Source organism: Pygocentrus nattereri, chromosome 25 (genome assembly GCF_015220715.1).
Source record: "Pygocentrus nattereri isolate fPygNat1 chromosome 25, fPygNat1.pri, whole genome shotgun sequence".
Classification (NCBI taxonomy): domain Eukaryota; kingdom Metazoa; phylum Chordata; class Actinopteri; order Characiformes; family Serrasalmidae; genus Pygocentrus; species Pygocentrus nattereri.
This window is the reverse complement of record NC_051235.1, coordinates 6,745,488-6,768,366: the sequence shown is the minus strand read 5'-3', so window position 1 is coordinate 6,768,366 and position 22,879 is coordinate 6,745,488. Positions and strand designations below refer to the sequence as shown.

At 41.5% G+C, this 22,879-nt stretch overlaps 1 protein-coding gene across 1 annotated transcript; it reads left to right on the top strand.

Moving 5' to 3' along the window:
• The first annotated feature begins 261 nt into the window (after nucleotides 1–261).
• On the top strand, nucleotides 262–22,774 carry baiap2l2b (BAR/IMD domain containing adaptor protein 2 like 2b). The gene is made up of 14 exons (XM_017713191.2): nucleotides 262–366; nucleotides 1,418–1,493; nucleotides 1,749–1,835; nucleotides 5,575–5,636; nucleotides 7,109–7,180; nucleotides 7,324–7,413; nucleotides 9,097–9,228; nucleotides 11,969–12,073; nucleotides 13,970–14,066; nucleotides 15,693–15,900; nucleotides 17,475–17,537; nucleotides 17,678–18,101; nucleotides 22,079–22,125; nucleotides 22,216–22,774. The coding sequence occupies exons 1-14, from the start codon at nucleotides 313–315 to the stop codon at nucleotides 22,289–22,291; spliced, it is 1,593 nt and encodes a 530-aa protein (XP_017568680.2). The 5' UTR covers nucleotides 262–312; the 3' UTR covers nucleotides 22,292–22,774.
• The last annotated feature ends 105 nt before the right edge of the window (nucleotides 22,775–22,879 follow it).

Genomic DNA, 22,879 nt, shown 5'->3' with positions numbered 1-22,879 from the left:
CAGTGTCTCTATCTCTAAACTATGATACTAGGTGATAACAGAGAGTTGAAAAGACCAATTACAGAGATAGGCTGAGCGCATCATCACTCAAACAAGCACACACACACACACACACACACACACACACACACACCCTGAACTAGTGTGCAGTGTGTTTGCTGAGGAGACATTAGAGCGGAATAACTCCTGCACAGACGAACTTTCACCATCACAGGTACTTTTCAGCTTCACTAAGTACATTTTTAACACTTCAGTCTGTTTTTGTGTCTGAGGCTTTTTGTGTTTATTCTTGTGTTCACTGTTAGACTCATCATGTCTGGAGCGAACAGTGACCAGCTGCACAGGTCCACTCTGACCATCTACTCAGTGAGTTCTGTTTTCAACAATTTTCATAGACTAATGCATAAAGAAATGTTGAATGATGTACATTTTCTCCCATATGAACACTTAGTAGATCAGAATGTATGGCTGATAAAATGAAAAAAATAATATAAAGGTAGTCCTCACAGTGTTGATTCATAAAAACATAAAAATAATTAAACCAGTTGTGTTACAGGTACATGTAAAAAATAAGATTCTAAACATTTCAAACAGTGTGTAGCTGGAAAAATAAAGAAATTTGTATTTTAGAAATGTAGACCTGTTAATATATTGTATATTAGAAATGTAGGCTGATTAATGTGTACTAGAAATGTAGACTGGTTAGTGCATTGACTTGTGGAAATATAGACTAGTTTACACTAGTTATGTAGAACTATATAGTATATTGTACATTAGAAATGTAGACTGTTATGATACTGCATATTAGACAAAGGACTAGTTTGTATACTATATATTAAAAATGTAGATTGATGAGTAAATTATATAGCAGAAATGTAGACTGGTTAGTGTATTGTTAATGTGCTGTATATTAGAAATGTAGACTGGCTCATATCTTGACTTTTAGAAATGTAGACTAATTTATATATGGTATATCAAAAATGTAGACTGGTTAGTAAATTGTAAATATAGACTGGTTAGTGTATTGTATATTAGAAATGTAGATTGGTAAGTATATGGTATATTAGAAATGTAGATTGGCTTGTATATTGGAAATGTAGATTGGTAAGTATATTGTATATTAGAAATGTAGATTGGAAATGTAGACTGGTTAGTGTATTGTATATTAGAAATGTATACTTGTTAATGTGCTGTATATTAGAAATGTAGACTGGCTCATATAATGACTTTTAGAAATGTAGACTAATTTGTATATTGTATATCAAAAATTTAGACTGGTTAGTAAATTGTAAATATAGACTGGTTAGTGTATTGTATATTAGAAATCTAGACTGGTTAATATATTGTATATTAGAAATGTAGAAGGTCAATATTGTGTGTTTGTGTGTGTGTGTGTGTGTGTGTGTGTGTGTGTTAGAATCTGATGGAACAGTTCAACCCTGGCCTGCAGAAACTGGTTACTTTAGGAAACAACCATGTGAAGGCTTTTCAAGGTGAGGGCGTGAGTGTGTGTTTGTGTGAACCTCCATACAAGGAGACAGAACCCCCCCCACCGCTACCCTGTCTGCACATACACACACATCACACATTCTGAATGTGTCCTGAACCTAAATGTATTTGCGAGTGAACGGATGTATATTTGATGTCTGCTCGCTCATTGTAAACACCATTACTCACACTGATAGCAATGTGATGCCAAGGCCCTGAGCTATTTCTGTCCCAAACTCTACGTGTCTTCTGTGTCGCAGCCTTGGCTTTGACAAGTGAGGCCTATTTCAGTGCTCTGGCGAAGATGGGAGAGCAGGCCCTGCGTACCCTCTCCTCTCGCTCACTCGGTAAGAAATGGAGAGTGTGTGCATGCATGTGAATGATGGTCATTGATCCGTCCACTCAGCGGCATCTTTGCCCACGCTGCATCGCTTGTCCTTAAAGAATTCCCCAAAGATAAAGGCGTCCAGCTACAGCCGCCTGATAAACTCTGTGCCCAGTGGGAGACAAATTAAAAGCCCCCTCCCAACATATATGTTATTTATAAAGATGAACAAGAATATGTTGAATATCAACAGCCATTGAACATGAAGCCTGTTTTTTTTTTGGATTTAGAACTAAATTCCCACAGTAATGTTTTTGTACTGAATGGAAATAAGAAGTCATGCCAGTGAATTGGATCTTGAATAGTCTTCCTACAAACGACAGCCATTTCAAGCTAATTTAATTTCCTTTCAAGCTAATTAAGTTTCTCTAAGATAAAAAGTTTGGGCACCCCTGCTCCTAATTTGGTGTCTAATGTCTGTTTTAAGGCTCCCACTTCATGATGTAGCAGAACCTTTGGCACCAGAAGAATGAAACTGTTCTTGTTCTACTGGCAAATGGTCCAGAATTAAAGGGTCCATTTTAGGGTTTGCTCAAAATGGGTACAAACAGTACCTAATGGTGCTTTATGGTGGGGCTAGCAGCCCTGATCCTTGCTAACTGGTTAAGTACAGCATTTCAACAAAATACAGTTCAAACACCAGAGAAAACAGATCTGTGGAACAATGAAGATGTGCAGGGATTGTTGCCCAAGTAGGACTATTGCAACTATTGCAACTCAACACAGTTTGAAGAACAGATGTGAAGATGCAGACATGAAGCAAACTGGACACTAAACATGAATTGGCTGGTCAATTTGGGTTAAAAGGAAAATAAATGTTCAACAAACCTACTTAAATTCCCTTAGGTGTCTCAGGGCTGAGTTTAGGGAAGCATTTACTGCTGGACACTTAACTGGATTAGAGAGGTCATTTGGGTTGCTTGTGTTGGTACTGAATGCTGAGGTGTGCACTATGCAGATGAGACATTGTTGTGTTAATCTATCACAAGTTGTATGGTTTTAGGTTACGGATAACTCATATTGATAAGAGCCTGCGTACAATAGAGAAGAAAGAACAGCAAGAGAAGTGTGTGTGTGTAAAAGAGAGAGAGCAAGGGAGCGATGGAAAGAGAGAGAGAGATCAGGTGACAGTGTGATCGCTTTGGCTGAATAATTGAAGTACAGAGTCGTCCGCCCCCTCACTAATGTCTGCTGACTGTAGGTCAAAATTGGAGAGAAAAGCTCAACCCTACAGCCTCCTGTATGGAGCCAAATGGGTATTCTGTATGATCAGATATGATCAAAACAATAATAAGCTACAACTTAAGACGTATTTCACCAGTCTGGCTTTTAGGAAGTCTAGGCCTAAAATAAGGGGCCATAATATAGTAAAGTAGGTAGTTAAACCCTTTGCTCCCTTTGGAGTAGAGGACATCTGTAATGTAGGGGCTGAGGCAGGTTGCAAGTGCAAAGTGACTTTAGAGGCTTTCCGATACTCATTGTCGTAGCAGGCAGGGGTCAACACACAGGCAGGCAGGACAAGATGCAGATCCATATTCAGACATAACAAAGAGAGTCAGAGGTCAACACCAAAGAAAACCAAACCAAACAAAGAAACAGGATGAACAAACACTGAAACAAAGCAGTATATAAAGCAATCTCGATGAGATCAACATGAGCTACAGATGTGTGTGAGAGGAGGAGAGTGGGGGGAGCCAGGCAGACACCAAGTTGAGTCTCCCCGGAGTGTGGGTACGTGACAGCCTCAACAGTGGTCTTCCAACGTTGTCTCTTCTGTGCTGTCATTACCAGTTGTCTCTACCCAAAGCCAGTCTGTCATCTATATGAAGCTTCCCTTTTCAGATCTTCCTTGGTTTCCCTGCTTGTTCTTCCTTTCAGATTTTTTTGTCAGGTCATGCCTGGCAACATGAAAGTGGGTCCAAACAAGCTCCATCCTTTCTTCAGAAGTTTGGTCTGGTGGTTTGTTGCTGCAAATCAGTGTTGCTGATGGTTTCTGGCCAATAGTGATTTGGAGGATTCTTTGCAGGGATTGGTTGGTGAAGGTCTAGATTAGGCATGCTCAATCATGGTCCTGGAGGTTTAGCTTTCTCGAGAGTTCAGATCCAACACAACTGGCTATGATATTCAGACGTCCCTTAAGGCCATTATTACTTGAATCAGTATTAGAGCATTGTTTGGGGTTGGAGTTGGCTGCTGAGCAGTAGATCTCCAGCACCAGGATTGGGCACTCCTTGTCTAGATCTTCTTCACAATTTTTTGTTTTTTTGATTAGGTCCGTAAAAAATTGGGGTCCATTGGGGTAATTTTTATCCAATTTAGTTTGGCCAATTTCCACTACTAGAAGGTTGCACCACTCAGCTGCCTACTGATTGATTTAAAGGTGGTGTTGAACAGACATATCTTGGGTATGGCAGCTAATTTCTTTGGAGTTTCTGATGTTTCTAAGTTCTGGAATTTGTGCAGAGGAGACACTCTTTCTTTGCTGATATATATCTCCATGTCAGCCCCAACTTATTTGTCCACTATGCTGCCAACCATTCACTCTTACTGGCTCATCATAGCTGTTGTTCACCTTCAGACACTTGGTCTTATGTCTTTTGATGTTGGCTTTTACTTTTTGGAGACTCTGAGCAGGCAGTATCTGCATCTTCTGGGGGGATATTGGGCAGAAAAACAAGGTCATCAGCAAAATCTCGGTTGTCAAGTTGGTTCCAGGGGGTCTGCTGGATTCCATTCCTATTCCTTCTGGTGACTGTCATCATTATCCATGACCAAGAGAAACAGGAATGGTAATAGCAGACATCCCTGTCTTGCTCCTGTTTTGACCTGAAAGCTCTCAGTGAGTGGCTCATCATACACTAATCCCTAAAGCATTCCAAATTCCATGAGTTAATCTTCATGAGAATTCCTTAGTAATGTAGTAGATTCCATCGCTGTCCATGGTGTCAAACACTTTCTCACAGCCCACTAAGCTGATGTAAAGTAATGAATTCCACTTAATGGATTATTCCACCGTGATACAAAAAGTCTCTATCTGGTTAAGTGCATGATTTGTCCTGCCCAAATCCTGCTTGCTGGTCTTGTACCTTCTAATCAATTGGTCACTCCAAGACTGGTCTTTCCAAGATAATCCTGTTAAATATTTTGCCAAGGACAGACAGGAGTGTGAAGCATCCAAGTGGCCTTCTTCCGAGTCTACTGGGATCTCCTTTTGCTCTCATATTTTCAGGCTATTCAGAGCATTCTGTCTGGGTCTGGGTCTGGGTCTGTCTTCCAGGACTGCCTCAACTGGGACAAAAAAAGTTTAGATGCACCACTTTTGATTCCCTAAAGAACCTTTCAGTGGATGATTGTACACAGAGCCATTTTTGTGAATGATGCGAAGAAGCTTTTTAATGTTTAAAGAACCTTGATGAAATGTAAAGATTCTATGCCAGTCGAAGTTTCTCTTAGAATCGTACATTCATGCTAATTGAGAATCATTAAAGATCCTTTAGTTTTAAGAATTTGTGCCTTACCATTCTGTACAGCATATGCCCTCCTAGCATTCTGTACCTTCCAGTGCTTGTAATTGCTTGTTGTTTACATCAAAGATGACATCTTGTTTTATGTCGCCTTCAGCTAATTGATTGATTGATATTTTTGGTATCATATGTCCAGTTTCATTTCATTCATTTATAGGCTGATTTATTGATTGGCAGGTGATGTGCTAATCCAGATTTCGGAGACCCAGAGGAAGCTCACGGCAGAGGTGGACGGATTGGTGAGAGCCTTTTGCACTTGCACTGAATTCTGTCTGAATTTATACATTTGGCTTCTAAATCTGGTATTTCATTAGCAGGAAATACAAAGGCTGCAGTCCAACTGAATAACCATTAATAGATTTGACCCTAATATACGTGGCATATTTGACAATAGGAGGAACACTGGTGCAAGAACCAACTTATATCACCATGTCTCACACCTTGCTCTCACAAATTCATGCAAATCAACCAATGCTTGCATATTTACAAAGGCTGCAAATGTGTAAATGTACAGCTACTTTCACAGTTATTGTGTAGACAGTTTATCGACTGTGTTTATGTACTGTGTGGTCGCGGATGGGGGGGGTGGTATAACTAGTTGTTTGCTACAAGATAGCCTACCTTTCCTTCTTTTCCTCAGTTTTCCTGAAGAAATCCTGAATATTTGACTGTAGAATTGCATTATTATGTCCTTTCGAAGGCACATTTTGAAAACTCTTTTAGAATTTAAAAAGTCCGTATGTCGATTCTCAACCAAAAAACAAACAAAAAAAACAAAGCAAAGTGTAATTATTTCTGCAAATATTGAGAAAAGCACTGCAACATCTGAAAAGCCTATTTCAAATGAAAGCAAATATGACACACTTATCAATGTGGCCAAACACATTTCACTTAGCTGTATAATCAACCCAACACACACCAAACAAACCAAATTTCTATTTGAAGCCATTTTTCCATAATGAATGAATTCCGTATGATCACCAAAATCACCAAATTACATTTTGCTGGTTTTCTAGGTGAAAATAAATATTTGACACACACAATGTCTAAGCTCATTGACACATTGACACCTCAGGACAGTTTAGTATCTCCTATTGGCTTGCATGTCTTTGGACTGTGAGAGGAAACCCACACAGACACAGAGAGAACATGCAAACTCCACAGATCAAACCCAGACCCGTCTTACCATGAGGCAACAGTGCTACTCGTTATAACCTAACTTTTACACAGGCCAAATTTTACAATTTATTTTTTTGCAACAAAAATGTGCAGAAGGGTGTTCTCTGAAGAACATGCGTTAACTTACTTTCACAAAATTTACCAAGAACATGCCATTTGACCAAGGGTGCCCAAACTATCTAGGTAGCTATGTAGGTGCATTTTTCCAGACGAATCACTGAGCTCCACCTGAACATTTAGTCATTTTTTATGTTTTCTCATACTACTACTACTACTACTACTACTACTACTACTACTGCTACTACTACTACTACTAATAACTAAGTTTTGTGGTTTAAAGAACTAAACAGTCCCCGTAGTGGCTCAACTTGGAAGACCGTGGCCCATTTGTTGGAAATCATGGGATTAAACAGTCAAGGTTATTGATTCAAAACGTATGTGAACCTCAAGCATGACAGCATCTTGGAAAGAGGGCAGTTCATTCAGTCCGTGTAGCTGTTTGCTTAGTTGTTGCGTGGTATCGTTTGTGCAGTTCCGCTGGTTTCATGTGGAGGTGCTGCAGGCACTGGACAAGAACGTGAAGCTGGATGAGGAGTATATAGATGTGAGTATTATCATACTGCATGTCTGACAAAAGAACAACATGTGCACTCACAGCATTATTCAACCACAGTGATACGCAGGCCAACAGAAAACCGTGAGACACAGAATGCTAAAAGAAGACTGGGGGTGTTTGTGTGCATGCAGGGCAGCAGGAGAGTGTATGAGCTGGAGGTCAGGAATCAGGCCGCAGCTTTGGAGAGGCAGTTGAGAAGAGGAGCTTACAGAGACTCTCTGGTGAGCCTGCGTTTGTATGTACATGTGATCATGTGGTAGAGTTTGAGAGTTTGTTTTTTTTTCCTGTGATGCGAATTCCCAGAATGAAACTCTCTCTTCTGTGTTTTTTTTTTAATACTGAAGTAAGGAGCATTACTCTGTCAGGACAGTTTTGACCGAGTTCTCTCATCCACTTGGGGAAGAGGTCCGAAGCACTACCCACATTAGAAAATGTTCATCCACACATTGCACAATTACACCAATGTGCCCCTTTCTCCCAGGGGAAGTGAATGTACAGTACTGTAGTCTACCTGTGTAACTTACGAAGGGGTACTAAGGGTAGTCAAACCATAACAATCGTATGGGAACTTTGAGGGACATTTACCCTGGAGGAGGAAAAATTTACCTGGACACTCCCTCAGCAATGTGGATTATGTTGATTACTGCTGCATAGAAGAATGAATTGCTTTTTTCACAGATTTTGAATGATGGGGGCTACATAAAGGTCTTATATGACAGCCTGTCTACTCAGCAGTCATACTGGCAACAGCACTGGGCAGCTATTTCCAGTCCTATAAGACAAGGTTCCTATCTGTTTGAATGAGGAGAGACCTACAAACCCAAAACCAAAAGCCCCATTAATGTTTCAAACACATTTTTGAAAAAGCTGGTGAAATCTGTTAAAAATCACATGAATGTAGCGTTCAGCTCAAATAATGCACAAAAACATGTTTTCTCAGCTTGATTCTCAGCATTACGAGCTTTCGCATTCATTTTCCCACAGAGGATGAAGCTGGGAGATTTGGATTAAAGATTAATGGAAAGAAGGCTATGGTCATGACTTTCAGCGCTTCCCAGCTACTATCCGATTGGATGGATTGACTCTAGAACAAGTACAAGTACCTCGGATCAATTATTGAAGAGAAAGTACTCGAGGGAATGGCTGACATCGCCCACAGGATTGGCAGCTTAGAAGCTACCGCCTTTGGATTGCTGAACTGGTATGTCTGGAAGAAACACACAATGTCCCTCACCACCTGGATGTGAATATACCAGTCAGAAGTTATATCGATCTTGTTTTAGGGTGCGGAATCTTGGACCATTCTGGAAGTAGATCATTGAAAATTAGGAGTATTCCATATGCGCTGCCTTCGTTGGATCCCTGGTGTGTCGTTGGTGGACCGAATTCCTAATGAAAGTATCCGTTAACAATGTTTGGTACAGGCCACACTCCTGATTGAAATCCAAATGGATTTGGACACGTATGTGAGAAACCAATGATTTCTGCCTGCCTTATAGAGCACTTTCGAGATGAAAGATAGAAGATACAGCCACGGGCACCAAAGAAGATATGGCTCGATTAAATCATCAAGGATACAGCATCGTCAAGAATCTCATCGGAAGAGGCCCAGGAACGTGCAACCCATGACTGAACAGAATGGAAGAACATCTGTCATTTCGTATGTGAAGGCAGCTTCCGTGCAGTAACCTCAGTGTCATACGACCTTTGGTCAGAGCAGGCGCTATGGGAGGACAATGAATGAATGAATAAAATGATTGAATTTTCCCTCCTTTATAATAAAGTCATAAGAGTTAGTTTGGATTCATTCAATAAAAGTACATAGAAAGCCAACAGAATATAATTGCTTATAGGAATAGTTCCAAATACATGCTGTACCTTACCCTGTGTGCTCGTGTGTACAGGAGGGCAGTGAGTACATGCAGTATCTAAGGCAGAGCCAGCATGAGATCCTGAGAGAGGAGGAGAGGAGGTACCGCTTCCTCGCTGAAAAACACTGCGGGTTGACGCAAACACTGCTGTTCCTCATCAACAAGGTAAACCAGGGTTGTGAATCTCCCACCTCACAATTTGAACTGCTTAATGTTCTTCAGGAAACAATCCAGTGCATCAAATTTTACATTTGTTCAGTTGAAACTACACATGCGTCGGTTGGGGGAGCTCAGCTTCAATCACTGGCGATGCCACAGCTATCTGCGTCTGGAAGGCCAGGAGATCGGCAGTCCTCTCTCTCTCTGAGTGGGTGGGATGGTCCACTCTCTCGCTACCATCACTGAGTGTGATGTTAGCCAGCGCAGGCATCTATTAGCTGATGTAACAGAACTGGCAGTTAGTGTTCTCCTCCAAGCGTGTAGAGCTCCAGTTTGAATATGAATATGGTCATGCCAATAAAGCTTATTTAACTGAACTGATGTGGTAGAGCTTCACATGTCTCAGAGGAATCTTGTCTGGCCTTCACCCTCCCAGTTTAGTAGCATTGTAGACCTAGCTAGTTGTGGGAGGTGGGCAGTATTGGCGCTAATCCCGCCGCTTATACACAGTTTCGCTCAGAAGTACAGAACTTAACAACACACCAATGATGTGGTTTGACCAGCAGCAGCAATAAAAAAAAATCTGTAATGACATTATTTCATGGGAAGAACACACTAACAGGAGCCCCTCACCTGAATTTCTGAGCCAGCCTTCTTTCAGCAATCACTCGTCTGCTTCTGTGTAGTCGCTTACAACCTGGGTGAATGCTAGTACAGGTTGCTATTGAGCGAGCGGAAGGACTTTCAGTGTAATGATAGCTTTTACACTTGATTGAGCCTTTAGCATAGCAGCCTGCTAGCCAGACTAGTGTGTCCACTAGCCCTGCCTGTGGTGCACCTCCCTCGGACAGCTGTTTCATTCAGCAGCAGGCCCTATGCTTCAACCAAGCTGGGGAAAAATGGCAGAAAAAGTCACTGCTACCAACCCCGTGAACGACAGTGATACTTAGTCTGATGCTCAGAGATGTAAGCAAAAAAATTTAGAAAGGAAGCAACATTCAGCTCCTTTTCTGAGCCACAGAAGCTGCTGTATGCTCATGTGTACAGACCCACAGTTTATCTAAATACCACTCAGTTCTACTTTTGAACTATTTTGGACAATAAATAAATTTTACATTTACATACGTTGCTAAACATGGTTCTTATTGCTAATTATGTAATGGTATATATTAAATATATACAGTAAATAAAGAAATAGCTTTTCTTAAGCATCAAATATATATAATTCAACAAGTAAATGTCAAGCTGAGCATGTTTTATTTGTGTCACAGAATATAGATTTTTAGCAAATTTAAACAATTTCAATTTAAATGTAATTATAAATATAACGATGTGCATTTCCTGAAGGAACTGTAAGAGTGCTTGAAAAGAGCTGCAAGTGTGTGTGTGCCTGTGTGTGCCTGTGTGTGCGTGTGTGTGCGTGTGTGTGCCTGTGTGTGCCTGTGTGTGCCTGTGTGTGCCTGTGTGTGCCTGTGTGTGTTTGTGTTAGAGGGAGAGATGTATGTGTTTGGGGGGGAGTCATTACTATGACATTATTTTGCAGCTCTTAGTGGAGAAGCCTTGTTTGAGTCCAATTTGCACCCTCTGAACAAACAGTCATAACTCAGGAAATGTTTACTCTTAACCACATAGATGGTGTGAGATAAGACCCCTTGAGGATTATTTTGATGTAATGTTGTTTGTATTCAGAAGAAAATGTCTGAGTTATGACGAGTTAAACACAGAGAAAACCTTGAAATAAGCAGATTCTGATTTTGAGAAATTTACATGGGAGTGAATGGGGCGGTTTTCTGTGCCTAATGCCAAACAAATGCTCATAACTCTAAAGCTAATTGATAAAATGATGAGATATTTTGAGGTTGCAGAAAGGACAAGTTTTTCTACCATTTGAAACTGAAATGGAGTTTCTAGGTGAAAGTTTAAAGATTTTAAAGCAGATTCCCTGCGTGATCGTCTGTGTCTGTTAGACTGAGTGGCCTGCTGTGACGTCATCGATGTCAGTTAGAATCTGATGTTCTGAACATTCCGCCGTTCATTCTTTTGGGAGGTTTTTAATTTTAAAATTTAATTTTACTAAAAACTACCAATCCAATCGACTCCAAAAATACACAGAACAAGTCAGAGCGCCGAGACCTTCGAAACGCAGTTTGAACAGATTCTGTACGTTAAGCGTTTGGGGCTGTATTAATTGCAGAAAAATGTGGAAGAAGAGTAAGAAGAAGTATGAGAGATAACAATAGAGATAACAATAGAGCACTTTTTCAAGTTCTCTAGTAAATATAAGGAATTAGTTTGGTTAGGTTGAGTAAGTATCTGTATTGTTACTCGGTATCGGAATATAATTAAGGATTGGGTATCGGCATCGGTTATTGGAAGCGAAAAAATGGCATCGGTGCATCTTTTTACGTCTTTGCTGTTGATGTGTTTGAGACTGACAGGGTAAATCTAAGGGCTCTGTTCTGGTTGGCTGTCCTGTATGTAGCCTTGAAATAGGGCAGCCAATCAGAACACAGGACATTTGCATATATCAGTCATAAAGGCACAGCCTGTTCTGAGGGATAAGAAGAGGCTTTAAAAAGTGTTATGGCTGTTTTTGGTACATAAATCTACACAGATTTTATAAGTAAATTTGAATGGAAAATGTAAAAGACAATGCATTTGTCCTCTTCTCACCTCCCTCTTTTCTCCAAGCTGCATGCAGACTCCTCTCCACAGCATCCTGACTGTGTTATCTATATGTTGTCAGACAGGGGCCTCTCTGCAGCAGAAAGCTGAGGGCTGGAAGGAGAGAGTGAACGAGAGCCGGAGCTCCAGACCTCGAACTCCTACTCCGCTAGAACAGGATGTACTGGTGAGACACACTGACCATTAGAAGCTTATATGCACACAGCGGTGGTTATAGGAACCAAATATCGCCATGTCTACAACACAAATATAGCCATTTTATGTACTATCCAAAACCACCTATGAACCTTCTGAGTTTTATTAAGATTAAGTGACCCTTATTAGTCCCACAATGGGGAAATTTTACCTCCACATTTAACCCATCTGTGAAGTGTAACAGCACATACACACTAGGGGTCAGTGAGCAAACTTGCCCTAGGCAGCTCTATTTGCAGCTCCTCTGGAGCAGTGGGGGTTAGGTGCCTTGCTCAAGGATACCTCAGTTATGTATTGTCGGCTCTGGGGATCGAACTGGCAACCTTCCAGTCACAGGGCCTGTACCCTAATTTCCAGTCCACAACTGCCCCAAAGACAACGCATTGGCTGGGAAACGAACCCGGGGCAACTGCTGGGAAGGCAGCTGTGCTCACCACTATACCACCAACGCCCTTATATGTGGTGTTAATGATGGTAAACTAGTGGAAAATCTGAGAAAAAAAAGTTTTCTTTGGGACTATTTTGTCTCAACACCACCATCATCTACTCCTCCACTATAAATGTATGTGAGGGAGTTTTAGAGGTGGACGTCTGGTTCCTATCACCACCACTGTGAAGAGTTCTGACTCAGTAAATTTCTCTAGAATGGGGCATTTCACATATAAATGATTTTGTTTACATCTTAATGACTTATCATCATCATCATCATCGTTGACTGCTAGTCCTGATAGGGTCGCGGTAGCAGTTGAGAGAGCAGAGAATCCCAGATGACCCTGTCCCCCACAACTTCCTCCAGCTCATTCCCGGGGACCCCAAGCTGGTCCCAGGCCAACTTGGAGATATAATTCCTTCAGCGAGTCCTAGGACAACTCCGGGATCTTGTCCCGGTAGACCCTGCCTGTAACACCCCCACTGGGAGGCGTCCAGGGGGCATCCGGATCAGATGCCCGAACCACCTCAGCTGGCTCCTCTCAATGCGGAGGAGTAGCAGCTCTACTCCGAGCTCCCCCCGGATGACCGAGCTCCTCACTCTATCACATAGCGTGTAGCCCACCACCCGATGAAGAAAGCTCATTTCCACCGCTTGTATTCGCGATCTCGTTCTTTTGGTCATTACCCACAGCTCATGACCATAGGTGAGGGTCGGGATGTAGACCGACTGGTAAACAGAGAGCTTCGCCTTTTGGCTCAACTCCCTCTTCACCACTACAGTCCGGTACAGTGACCGCATTACTGCTGCCGTCTGTCCCAGCCTACGGCCGATCTCACGATCCCTCTTCTCGTCACTCGTGAACAAGACCCCAAGATACTTAAACTCCTCCACCTGGGGCAGGTCCTTTCCCCTTACCTGGAGTGGGCATGCCATCCTTTTTAGAGGAGGCAAGATGGAGGCAGATGATCCGCTGTGGCGACCCCTAAAGGGAGCAGCTGAAAGAAGAAGAAGAAGAAGAAACTTGGTTTTTAAGATCAGATTCAGACTCAATACTGTTCTGCTGGTCTGGACGGCTAATTATCACGATCAGTTATTAAAGATATAAAAGCTGCCATGTCTGAGGATTATAACAAAATAAATTAGGTGAAAATTGGTTGAGTAATAAGGAAAATGTGGCTGATTTAGTCCTGAGACTCTTCGTCTCTCAATACAAGTGAGTTTGTTCACAAGCAAATCTTGACCTCTCCAACATGGCTGACGCACAGACGTATTGCCTCAGATATGGGTATAGATATAAAGGTATGTATATCTATGGGTGTACATTTGATTTTGCACCTAATTGTTCCTTCCGTTCAGCTCCATCATAGTTTCTTGGTTAGTATTACTGTGGACCAACTATGTATTTAACACCCCTCTGTCTCTGTCTGTCGTCAGTTGAGGACGTCTGTGAGCTCTCTCCTCCAGACCGGAGACAATATGGACATGTGGGCAGGGAAGGATCACCAGCTGCTGGGCAGAGTGCCCTCTAGAGGTGGGAAAACTCATGTACAGCCATGCCCCCCCACCTGTTCACTCTTTGAAAAAACACCTGATCCATAAAGGCCCGTGGCGTCCACCGTTACCTGCACATTACCAGCCGATTACACTAATGAGCTCTTCTCCTTAACAACCAAAGAAATGTCCTAGTTAGTAAGATTCGGGTTTTGAATTACGTAGTCGGATCAAATATCTGTGGACACCTTTAACAAACAGGTGACACAGCAGTATGAAGGTAAACCAAACCCAGCTTTCTTCAAGCTTTTGGCTTGTTTGCGTAAAAAATACAAGAAGCTAATGAGAAACTGTAACACACAACTCAAACAAAGCTTTTCTTAATTTTAGCCAGTGGTGGACAGTAACTGAGTAAATGTAATTAGTTTCTGTACTTAAGTCATTTTTTTTTGTGTATTTTTGTGTTTTTCGTGTATCTGTACTGAGGTTTTTCATTCTGGGCATCTTTTTACTTTCACTCCACTACATTTCAGAGTCTAATATCCGACTTTTTCCTCTTACATTTTAAGAAATCTGTCGTTCCTTTTGGTTTCTGTGTGTATAAAAACGTAACATGTCAAAATGAAAGAAGCGCAAAGCCAGAGCACCAATCAGGGCCCAGCGGTCACTTTGTTTAGAGCTGGTTTTGACCTGTTGGTCATACCGACCCAGTGCAGCACGCGGTTCAACGTCAGCGCAGCAGCGTAAAACTTTGGGAGAGTCTGTTCAACATAAATGATGAACTAACCTAACTTTGTGTAAATAGAGCTCAATATAGAAATATGTCCACATATGCAGTCGAGACTGACGCGGCTTTTTTCTGAATTTCTACAAACACCATTTCATTTTATAGTAAATTAGTTTGGGCTGGTTTATGTTTATGAACAGACGCCTACAGATCAACATAGTAAAGGAGCGCATCTGTGATCCTGAGTTTAAAGCCAGTTTTTATTCAACTTAAACTTGGAACTAAGTTGTAAATAAATCTGAAACTGAAACTTTGCTTGTGTGTAAAAAGTGATTTCAGAGCCACTCGGTTCTCCCTGATGGAAACTGTTTACCTTCAGTGTTTTGTGCTTCTGATCATTTTAATAGACGTCAGCGTCACTAATTAATGACGTTCTATTAAAAGACTGGTTTACCAAGAGAGACGCTGGAGGACTTTCACCTGAAATGAGTTCATGAAGCCAGTCTGGTTATAAAAATGATAACAGGACATCAGAGCCAGAATTCCTCTTTTAGTACTTTTACTTTATACTTAAGTACATTTGAAGGTAAATACTTTAGTGCTTTTACTCAAGTGGAGGTCTAAAGGGAGGAACTTCTACTTTTACTGGAGGAATATTTTACCTTGGGGGTCTCGACTTTAACTCAAATAAATGGTTTACGTACTTCGTCCACCGCTGGCTAATTAACAACATTAATATCTGCAGTTAAACTTAATTGTGCACTCTAAATATATTTAATTTGTGACTTGTGCACCACCTGTTTCTCATTCTTTTTTCCTAACATTCTATAAGGCTTGTCCAACATAACAACAGTTGTTATGAAAGAACTCATGTGTGGATGGACATTGATTAAATATCATTTTGCTCATTTGAATTCTTTCTGTCTTTGTCCCTCCCAGCACCCTCTCCTCTTCCGAGTCGTTCTCGTTCCAGCTCAGTGGGCGAGTCTCTCGGTCTGGGAGCTGGCCGTCCAATGATAGCTCTCGTTTCTCACCCTGCCTCCTCAAATCCGGTACTGCTGCCGTTCTCCAGCGCTGAGACGCTTACCGTGCTCATACCAGAGGCACGCAACGGCTGGCTGTACGGTCGCCACGACGGCAATCTGCGGTGAGAGCAAACGTTCCTGCCTCAAACATATTAAGTGACCCTTATTAGTCCCACGATGGGGAAATTTCACTTGCGCATTTTGACCCCTCCGTGCAGTACAACCTACTGAATGCACACACACACTAGGGGGCAGAGAGCACACTTGCCCAGCGTGGTGGGCAGCCCTATCCAGGGAGCAGTTGGGGGTTAGGTGCCTTGCTCAAGGAGCATTTAGTCACATATTGACAGCTCAGGGGATCGAGTCGGAGACCTTCCAGTCACAAGGCTGGTTCCCTAACCTCCAGCCCATGACTGTCCCCGGGATCTAATAACAATAATAGTGCTGTATGGTCAGTTATGTGTACATGTTTGATTTTTGAGGGTTAGTGGAAGGGTTGCAGTCCCTTGATTTGTCTGTTAAAAAGTGCTTCCCAGTCCTACTCCTGATTCCATTATACATTTTTGTTTCCTTCATGTAGCACACTTGATTCAACTTGCTAAAGTTGCACTATGTAAGATTTTTTTTGTTTAAACTAAACGAAGTAGCATTACTGAGTCAAAACAGTGGTTATGTGGTTGGTATAGCATAGTGGGTATCATCTCTGCCTTCCACGCTGTAGGCTGGGGTTTAGTCCCTGCCTGGGCAAACACCTGACATTATACCAATAAGAGTCCTTGGGCAAGACTCCTAACACCTTCTTCACCTAAGTCACTCTGGATAAGAGCGTCTGCCAAATGTTGTAAATGTAAAAGCCTGAAATAGTAGTTTTTCAGACCATGTCATATGTCTTTATGTATTAACATCACACGCACAGACTCAAAAGATGGTCTGGCTCGATGTTTAGGTCCCAAATGCAAAATCGATTGATGAAGAGAGTATGACAATAGTAGATTATTCACTCTCATTCTCGGAAGACACCAAGTTTTCACGGAGTTCTCTTTGAATCAACAGATTCATCCACTCAGGGAAGGACAATCCACGTCACAATGTTCTTTCACGTGTTGTGTGTAATTACACATTTCCACCAGAGAGGTCTCCAAATTCCCAAAACTTGCCTAGTGTAGCTTTAACTAATTAACAAGCTACTTAGGTCAGGTGTGTTAGAGTATGGAAAACAAAACATTGTGAAATATTCCAAGGAACGGGGTTGGGAACCACTGCACAGTGCCTTGATAACAGAGGAATAGTTTAAAATATCAAGTTTACACAGTTTTCCTCATAGTGGAAACCCAGACGACTTTGGTTTGGTTTTCTCTACTGTATGGCTTACAGTTTTCTATGAAAATGGGCGAAGCTGTGGTAAGTATTAGGCTTCGAAAACTTTTTATAGGTATGCGATAAAATGTATATAATAATACAAATAATAAATAGTAGAATATATATAAAGTCAAGTTAGTGTGTTCATTCCAGTATTTTATTGTGAAACGGTGAAAAATATAAGCATTTGTAAAAGGCACAGATGATCCATTTTCTCCACAAAAAAATCAGGTTTTGGCTTTAAATAGCTTTTGTGTGCCTCGCTAAGAAATAGGAAACCCACCAAACGTTCCTTTAGTCATCCATCTGTTAACATAAATGTGGTGTCCTCTTGTAGGCAGGGTTGGTTTCCTGCAGCTTACGTTGCACCTGTGGAAGACTTTCCATCATTAAGCTCAAGGTGAGAAACCGCCCACGCTGTTTCGGACCGCTTGGGCTTACATAACAGATGTTTTCCTATGCTGCTCACACATTTCCGTAAGTGCATCAACTTAAAACTGACATTTCCACCTCTCTCACTGACCTCCTGGCCTTTCAAAGTGGGACGTCACTCCGAAGCCACAGCATGAACAATCTGCTGGAGCCCACCAGCCACTCAGAACCCACTGATATCAAGAGCAACACTGAAATCTCTCCTCCAGCTCTGCCCATTCGGAGAGCCTCAGCCGATCTCCGTCCAATCTCTCCCCTACCTGACAGGAAAACCGAGGCTACCTATGAGGTCAAGACCAATCAAAAGAGCTACAGTGAGATCCCACCCCCAGCTCCGCCCATCCGAAGAGCCTCCGGTGACTTCCGTCCGATCTCACCTCTCCTCGACCGGAGGGCGGAGTCTCATTTCGAGAGCAAAGTGGAGGCAAAGAGTTACTCTCAGATCCCGCCCCCTGCACCGCCCCTTCCTAAGCCTGCTGACCTTCGTCCAGTCTCCCCACTCCCTGAGAAAAAGGCGGAGTCTAGCTCTGAGGTGAGTCTGGTGATCCATGTTGAGAATGAATCTGGAATCTAGGAATGATCAAAATTCCGTCAGTACAGTTTCTGCAGTCAGAAGCTTCAAGAGTTTAGAAATTGGGCGAAATTCTTTGATCATTCTTGCTCCCCTTCCAGGCAGATTGGAGTCACGCACCATTTTCGCTAGTTACCTGAACGTGTGTTTTAAAGCTCGAGTTGATCACTGTATCATGGGGCAAGATTTTTCTGCTTTAATCTTTCTCCATTAGTGGAGCAACATTATCTAAAGTAGAACGAGAAGAAAGTATGGCTGTTATAGAAAAAATCGCAATCACGATTATTTCGGTCAATATTGAGATCATGATTATTTAACACAATGACTGTCTTTGGAAACATCATGCATTGGTTGAATGTGTTTTCAAGAGTAGATTCACTTGAGCTTTTAAATATAATTCAACTGAAAAACTAATTAAAAAATCAACATTGAAAATTGATAAGTAATATATAAATATTTCGCTGTTGTCAGAAGAAAACCTCATATCTCCAAAATGATAACTTTAAAGGAAAATGAAAAAAACCTACATTATGTTTAATGTAGGTCAATAGAACCAGACGTTGGGCCATTTCTTTTGGTTCATTTTTCATGAAATTTAAACACAGTATAAAGAGCAACAGGCAGTTTCAATATGTCAAAAACTTTAAAACAACAAAGGTTTTAGCAGCAATATATATATTTTATATTACTATACATATCACTGTTGTCGGGAACAAAACCTCCTATCTCCAAAATAGTAACTTTACAGGAGAAGGAGAAACATACTTTACTTTTATTATAAGTCAATGGAATCAGACGTCTTTCCAAGTCATTTTGAGCTGTTTCTTGTGGTCCATTCATCACGAAATGTACCTAGAATGTAAAGGGTAACAGGCATTTTCAAAGTATGTCAAAAACTGAAAAATGTTTCAACAGCAGTGATATATAACTAATGCACTTCCACAACCTACTGAAACAACCAAATATATATAAAAAAAATACATAAAACAAATAAGACCTAAATAAATTAGATGAGCTTGGGCTTCTAGGTAGGGGGGAAAGCGCATCGCTGCGAAGGCACAAAGTGCAATGCATTTATAACAAGACAAAATGAGAGCATCTTTGTGAAATGGAAGGCCAAAATTTTAATTGATAATAGAATTCAGTTAATCGACCAGCTCAAACGAAATTATCCTCTAAGCGTTGGCTCATAATATCTAATTCGGTAGGTCAGCTGATAGAAGCTGATACATCAGGGAGGTTTTGGTATTCCGACTAAAGCTAGTGGTCTGTTGATTTGTAATGAGTGAAAATGAATTCTTATTTGTACCTCGATCATTTATTTAAGAAAAAGAATTTCCAAAGAAGAGAATTTGTAGCCTCCTTTCTGATTAATGCCTAAAGCATTTGTATAAATGGTTGCTATACCCCCACCTTGGCCATTTGAACTAGGGTTATGTACGTAACTGTAGCCTGTAACCTTCATTTAGGGCAAAGTAGGTCTAATCCATGTTTCTGTGAGACAAAGAGCATCAAATCATGATCAGTAGTGATTTCATTTACAATGATGGCCTTTGTTGAAAGGAATCTTATGTTAAGCAGTCCTAGTTTTAGACCGAAGGTGCTGCCACTGCAAACTGGTTATTGCCACTGATATTGATTAGATCAGTAGAATGGATTTTTCAAGGCTTTCTGAAATTTTGTCTGTTTGGGAACAGGCAGTCTCAGTTGGGTGGATCCTATGTTTTATCTCAAGGCAGTTGATAGACGGTGAGTTTAGCCTGCTTGTCTGCTGCCTGGCCTTGGCCTTGGTTCATCAGTGACTGACAGATATCTAAGAGACTGTGTGCTATGCTACAAGAAATGAGAGCAGCATCCTCCCATGAGGGTTGGATACCATTCCGACTCAAGACAGTAGGCTTGCCCTCAAAAGTAGACCAGTCATCTACAAAGCCTGCTTTTGTATGAGCACCACTTGGACAGCCAGTAGTTTAGCGACTATAACCTGCAGCAGATTTCGGTGTCACATTAAACATTGATGGGGTCAATGCATACAACACTGTCTGGGCTAATTTACAGCAAGTCTGAGCCTGGATGCACACCTCTAACTGTATAATCTTCTCTGTTATATAAGAAACTAATTTACGCTTCTCACAAATTAAGTCAGTAGTCATAGTTACACATGTTGCACTCAGAGTAAAGTGAGAGCTCAAGGTATGCCAGTGGTACTTACATTGCCTTGTCAGCTGATTTGAGTATCCAAAGGGAGAAAAAAATTGGCTTACGACAGCCTGTGGCTAAAGTCTAAAGTCTCTGGGCTTTAAGTTGAGTCTTGAGTCACTGGGCTTCGAGTTTTTGAAGCACAAGTCTGAATCAAGTATCTTGGGAGTCTGAATAGAGTCTCGATTCTCTTAGGTGCAAGTCTGAGTTGAGTCTCTGGTTTACAAGTCTGAGTCAAGTCTGGAGTTTCTGCAATGTGAGACCGAATTAAGTCTTGAGTCTTGGGGTTTGTGCCAAATCTAGCCTTGAGTGTCTCAGGTTGTCTCAGGTTAAGTCTTTAGGTTACAAGTCCGAGTTCAGGCTCAAGAATCTGAGGTGCAATTTCAAATCAAATCTAGTCTAGAGTCTCTGGGATACATGGCCTAATCCGTGTCAGGATCCCCTGTCACTGGGTTTAAATCTGAGTTGAGTCTGAAGTCCGTAGGGTTTGAGTCCCAGTCAAGCCTTGAGTCTCTGAGGTGCGAGTCCAAGTTGAGTCTTGAGTATCTGGGGTTTGTGCTCAAATTTAGCCTTGAGTGTCTCAGGTACAAGTCCGAGTCAAGTCTCAAGTCTCTGGGTTACAAGTCCTGAGTTGAAACTCAAGAGTCTGAGGTGCAGGTCCGAGTAAAATCTAGTCTAGAGTCTCTGGGCTACATGTTCAAGTCGAGTAACAGAAATGGCGTAAAACAAAGCTGGTGGAACAGAATTTGTATTAAAATGTAAGTTGTTCACGTACTTTGTTACCTTGTAAAGTGTAAAATCACTGATTAATTAAAGCATTCGTCCATATATCCTATTTTATTTAAGTATTTTATCTAAGTATTTGCATTAAAGTAGTTTATCGTACTACAAATCAAGTCATTTATTTGTATAGCGCTTTTCACAATGATGTTGTCACAAAACAGCTTTGCAGAAGTTTGAAAACATAGTTATAACACATATCCCCCAGTTAGCAAGCCAGAGGCAACGGTGGCAAGGAAAAACTCCCTCAGACTTGAGGAAGAAACCTTGGGAGGAACCAAGACTCACAAGAGGAGATCCATCCTCCGCTGGTCAAACAGTATTTACAATTTAATAAGCTAAATACCAAATAAAAGCTAAGAGTATCTCTGTTTGAAGTCTGGAAGGTGAAGCTTTAGAAACTGCACTGGTAGAGGCAGTCTCTGACTGAGGCAGTCTCTGACTGAGGCTTTTTGAAACGTGGGAGTGAGCTGAAACAGTCTCATCCTATACCTGCTGGTACATCTAGATGGCACAGTGATGTAATTGAGGGTGTTGCAGTTGGCACAAATGAACAGGAGAGTGGGTTGGTGATGGTGAGGAAGAGGCAACAGGTTTCATTTTCTCCCACCAGTTCCTGAACAATTTTCATGCCGCTCTGGTGACTTGCAGCTTTGTTAGGACTGTTCCATTTGTGTGACCAAATGGTTACTAAGGGGGAGTCTTCATAGGACACTACTACTGAGGACCTGCACTACCTCGGCTGCAGCCTAAGCTTTGAAACTCTGAAAACAGCTTGTATGCTTGTCCACCTGACGTAATAAAATCGAATCAATCAACAAGCAACTCAACTGACTCTACTGCCAATCTCTGGTTAATATGTTCATACCCAGACTGATATCTAACCACAGAGCAAGTCACAGTAGAATTAAAGCTTCATTGCATCTCTAGTGCCTGATGTTGTCATACTTATTCTTTAGAGAGTGAACCCTCAAGGACAGCTCCCAGAGCACCCTCTCTTTCCCAGGTAAGCTGTAAGTCCTATTGCATGCACATTGAATTTCCATCGCTATTCGTATGTATGTTGGTTTACCTGTTGTCTCTTGCTGTGTTGCAGGGGATCAAATCCTTTCGCCACGGTGAAACTCCGGCCCACAGTGACCAATGACAGATCAGCACCGAGAATCCACTGACCATTACCAAAGCAGCACACATGAGCTGTCATTCCTTTTGGACAATATGAGTATAAACACCTGAACAAGACTTACAAATATTCAAAAACTGTGAATTTCTGGAACTGCTTGGGTTTGTTTTGGTCAGAATTCTCTAAATTCTTAAGCTCCAGCCGTGGTGGAGATATCTGTCAACATTCACACACTCAGATGCCGACTTGGTTTGAGCATTCTGTTACCGTTGGAAACCCTCTAGAATGATCATACCCCATTTGTGTGTTTGTTGTGTGTCACTTCTATTCCCGGACATTTGGAAGCCCATCTGCCCACTTTGGAACGCCGGGGTTTGTTGGCATTTCTTTGGATCGTCTGGAAGGACAGTCCAACTGTGAAAGCTGTTCAGTTACAGCCGATAAACTGTGTGTGCATGTGTGTTTTGTGAGAGCTGTGACTGTTTGCAATCAAGAATGTTTTCTAGAGTGTTTAGTGTGTCAAAAGTTTGGGAACATCTTGTTTTACTTTTGTTTGAGATTTTCACAGGTACTTTTAAGGAAAAACGCCTGCAAAAGATCAAAAGATCAGAATTTTTTTGCGCACAATTCCTCATAT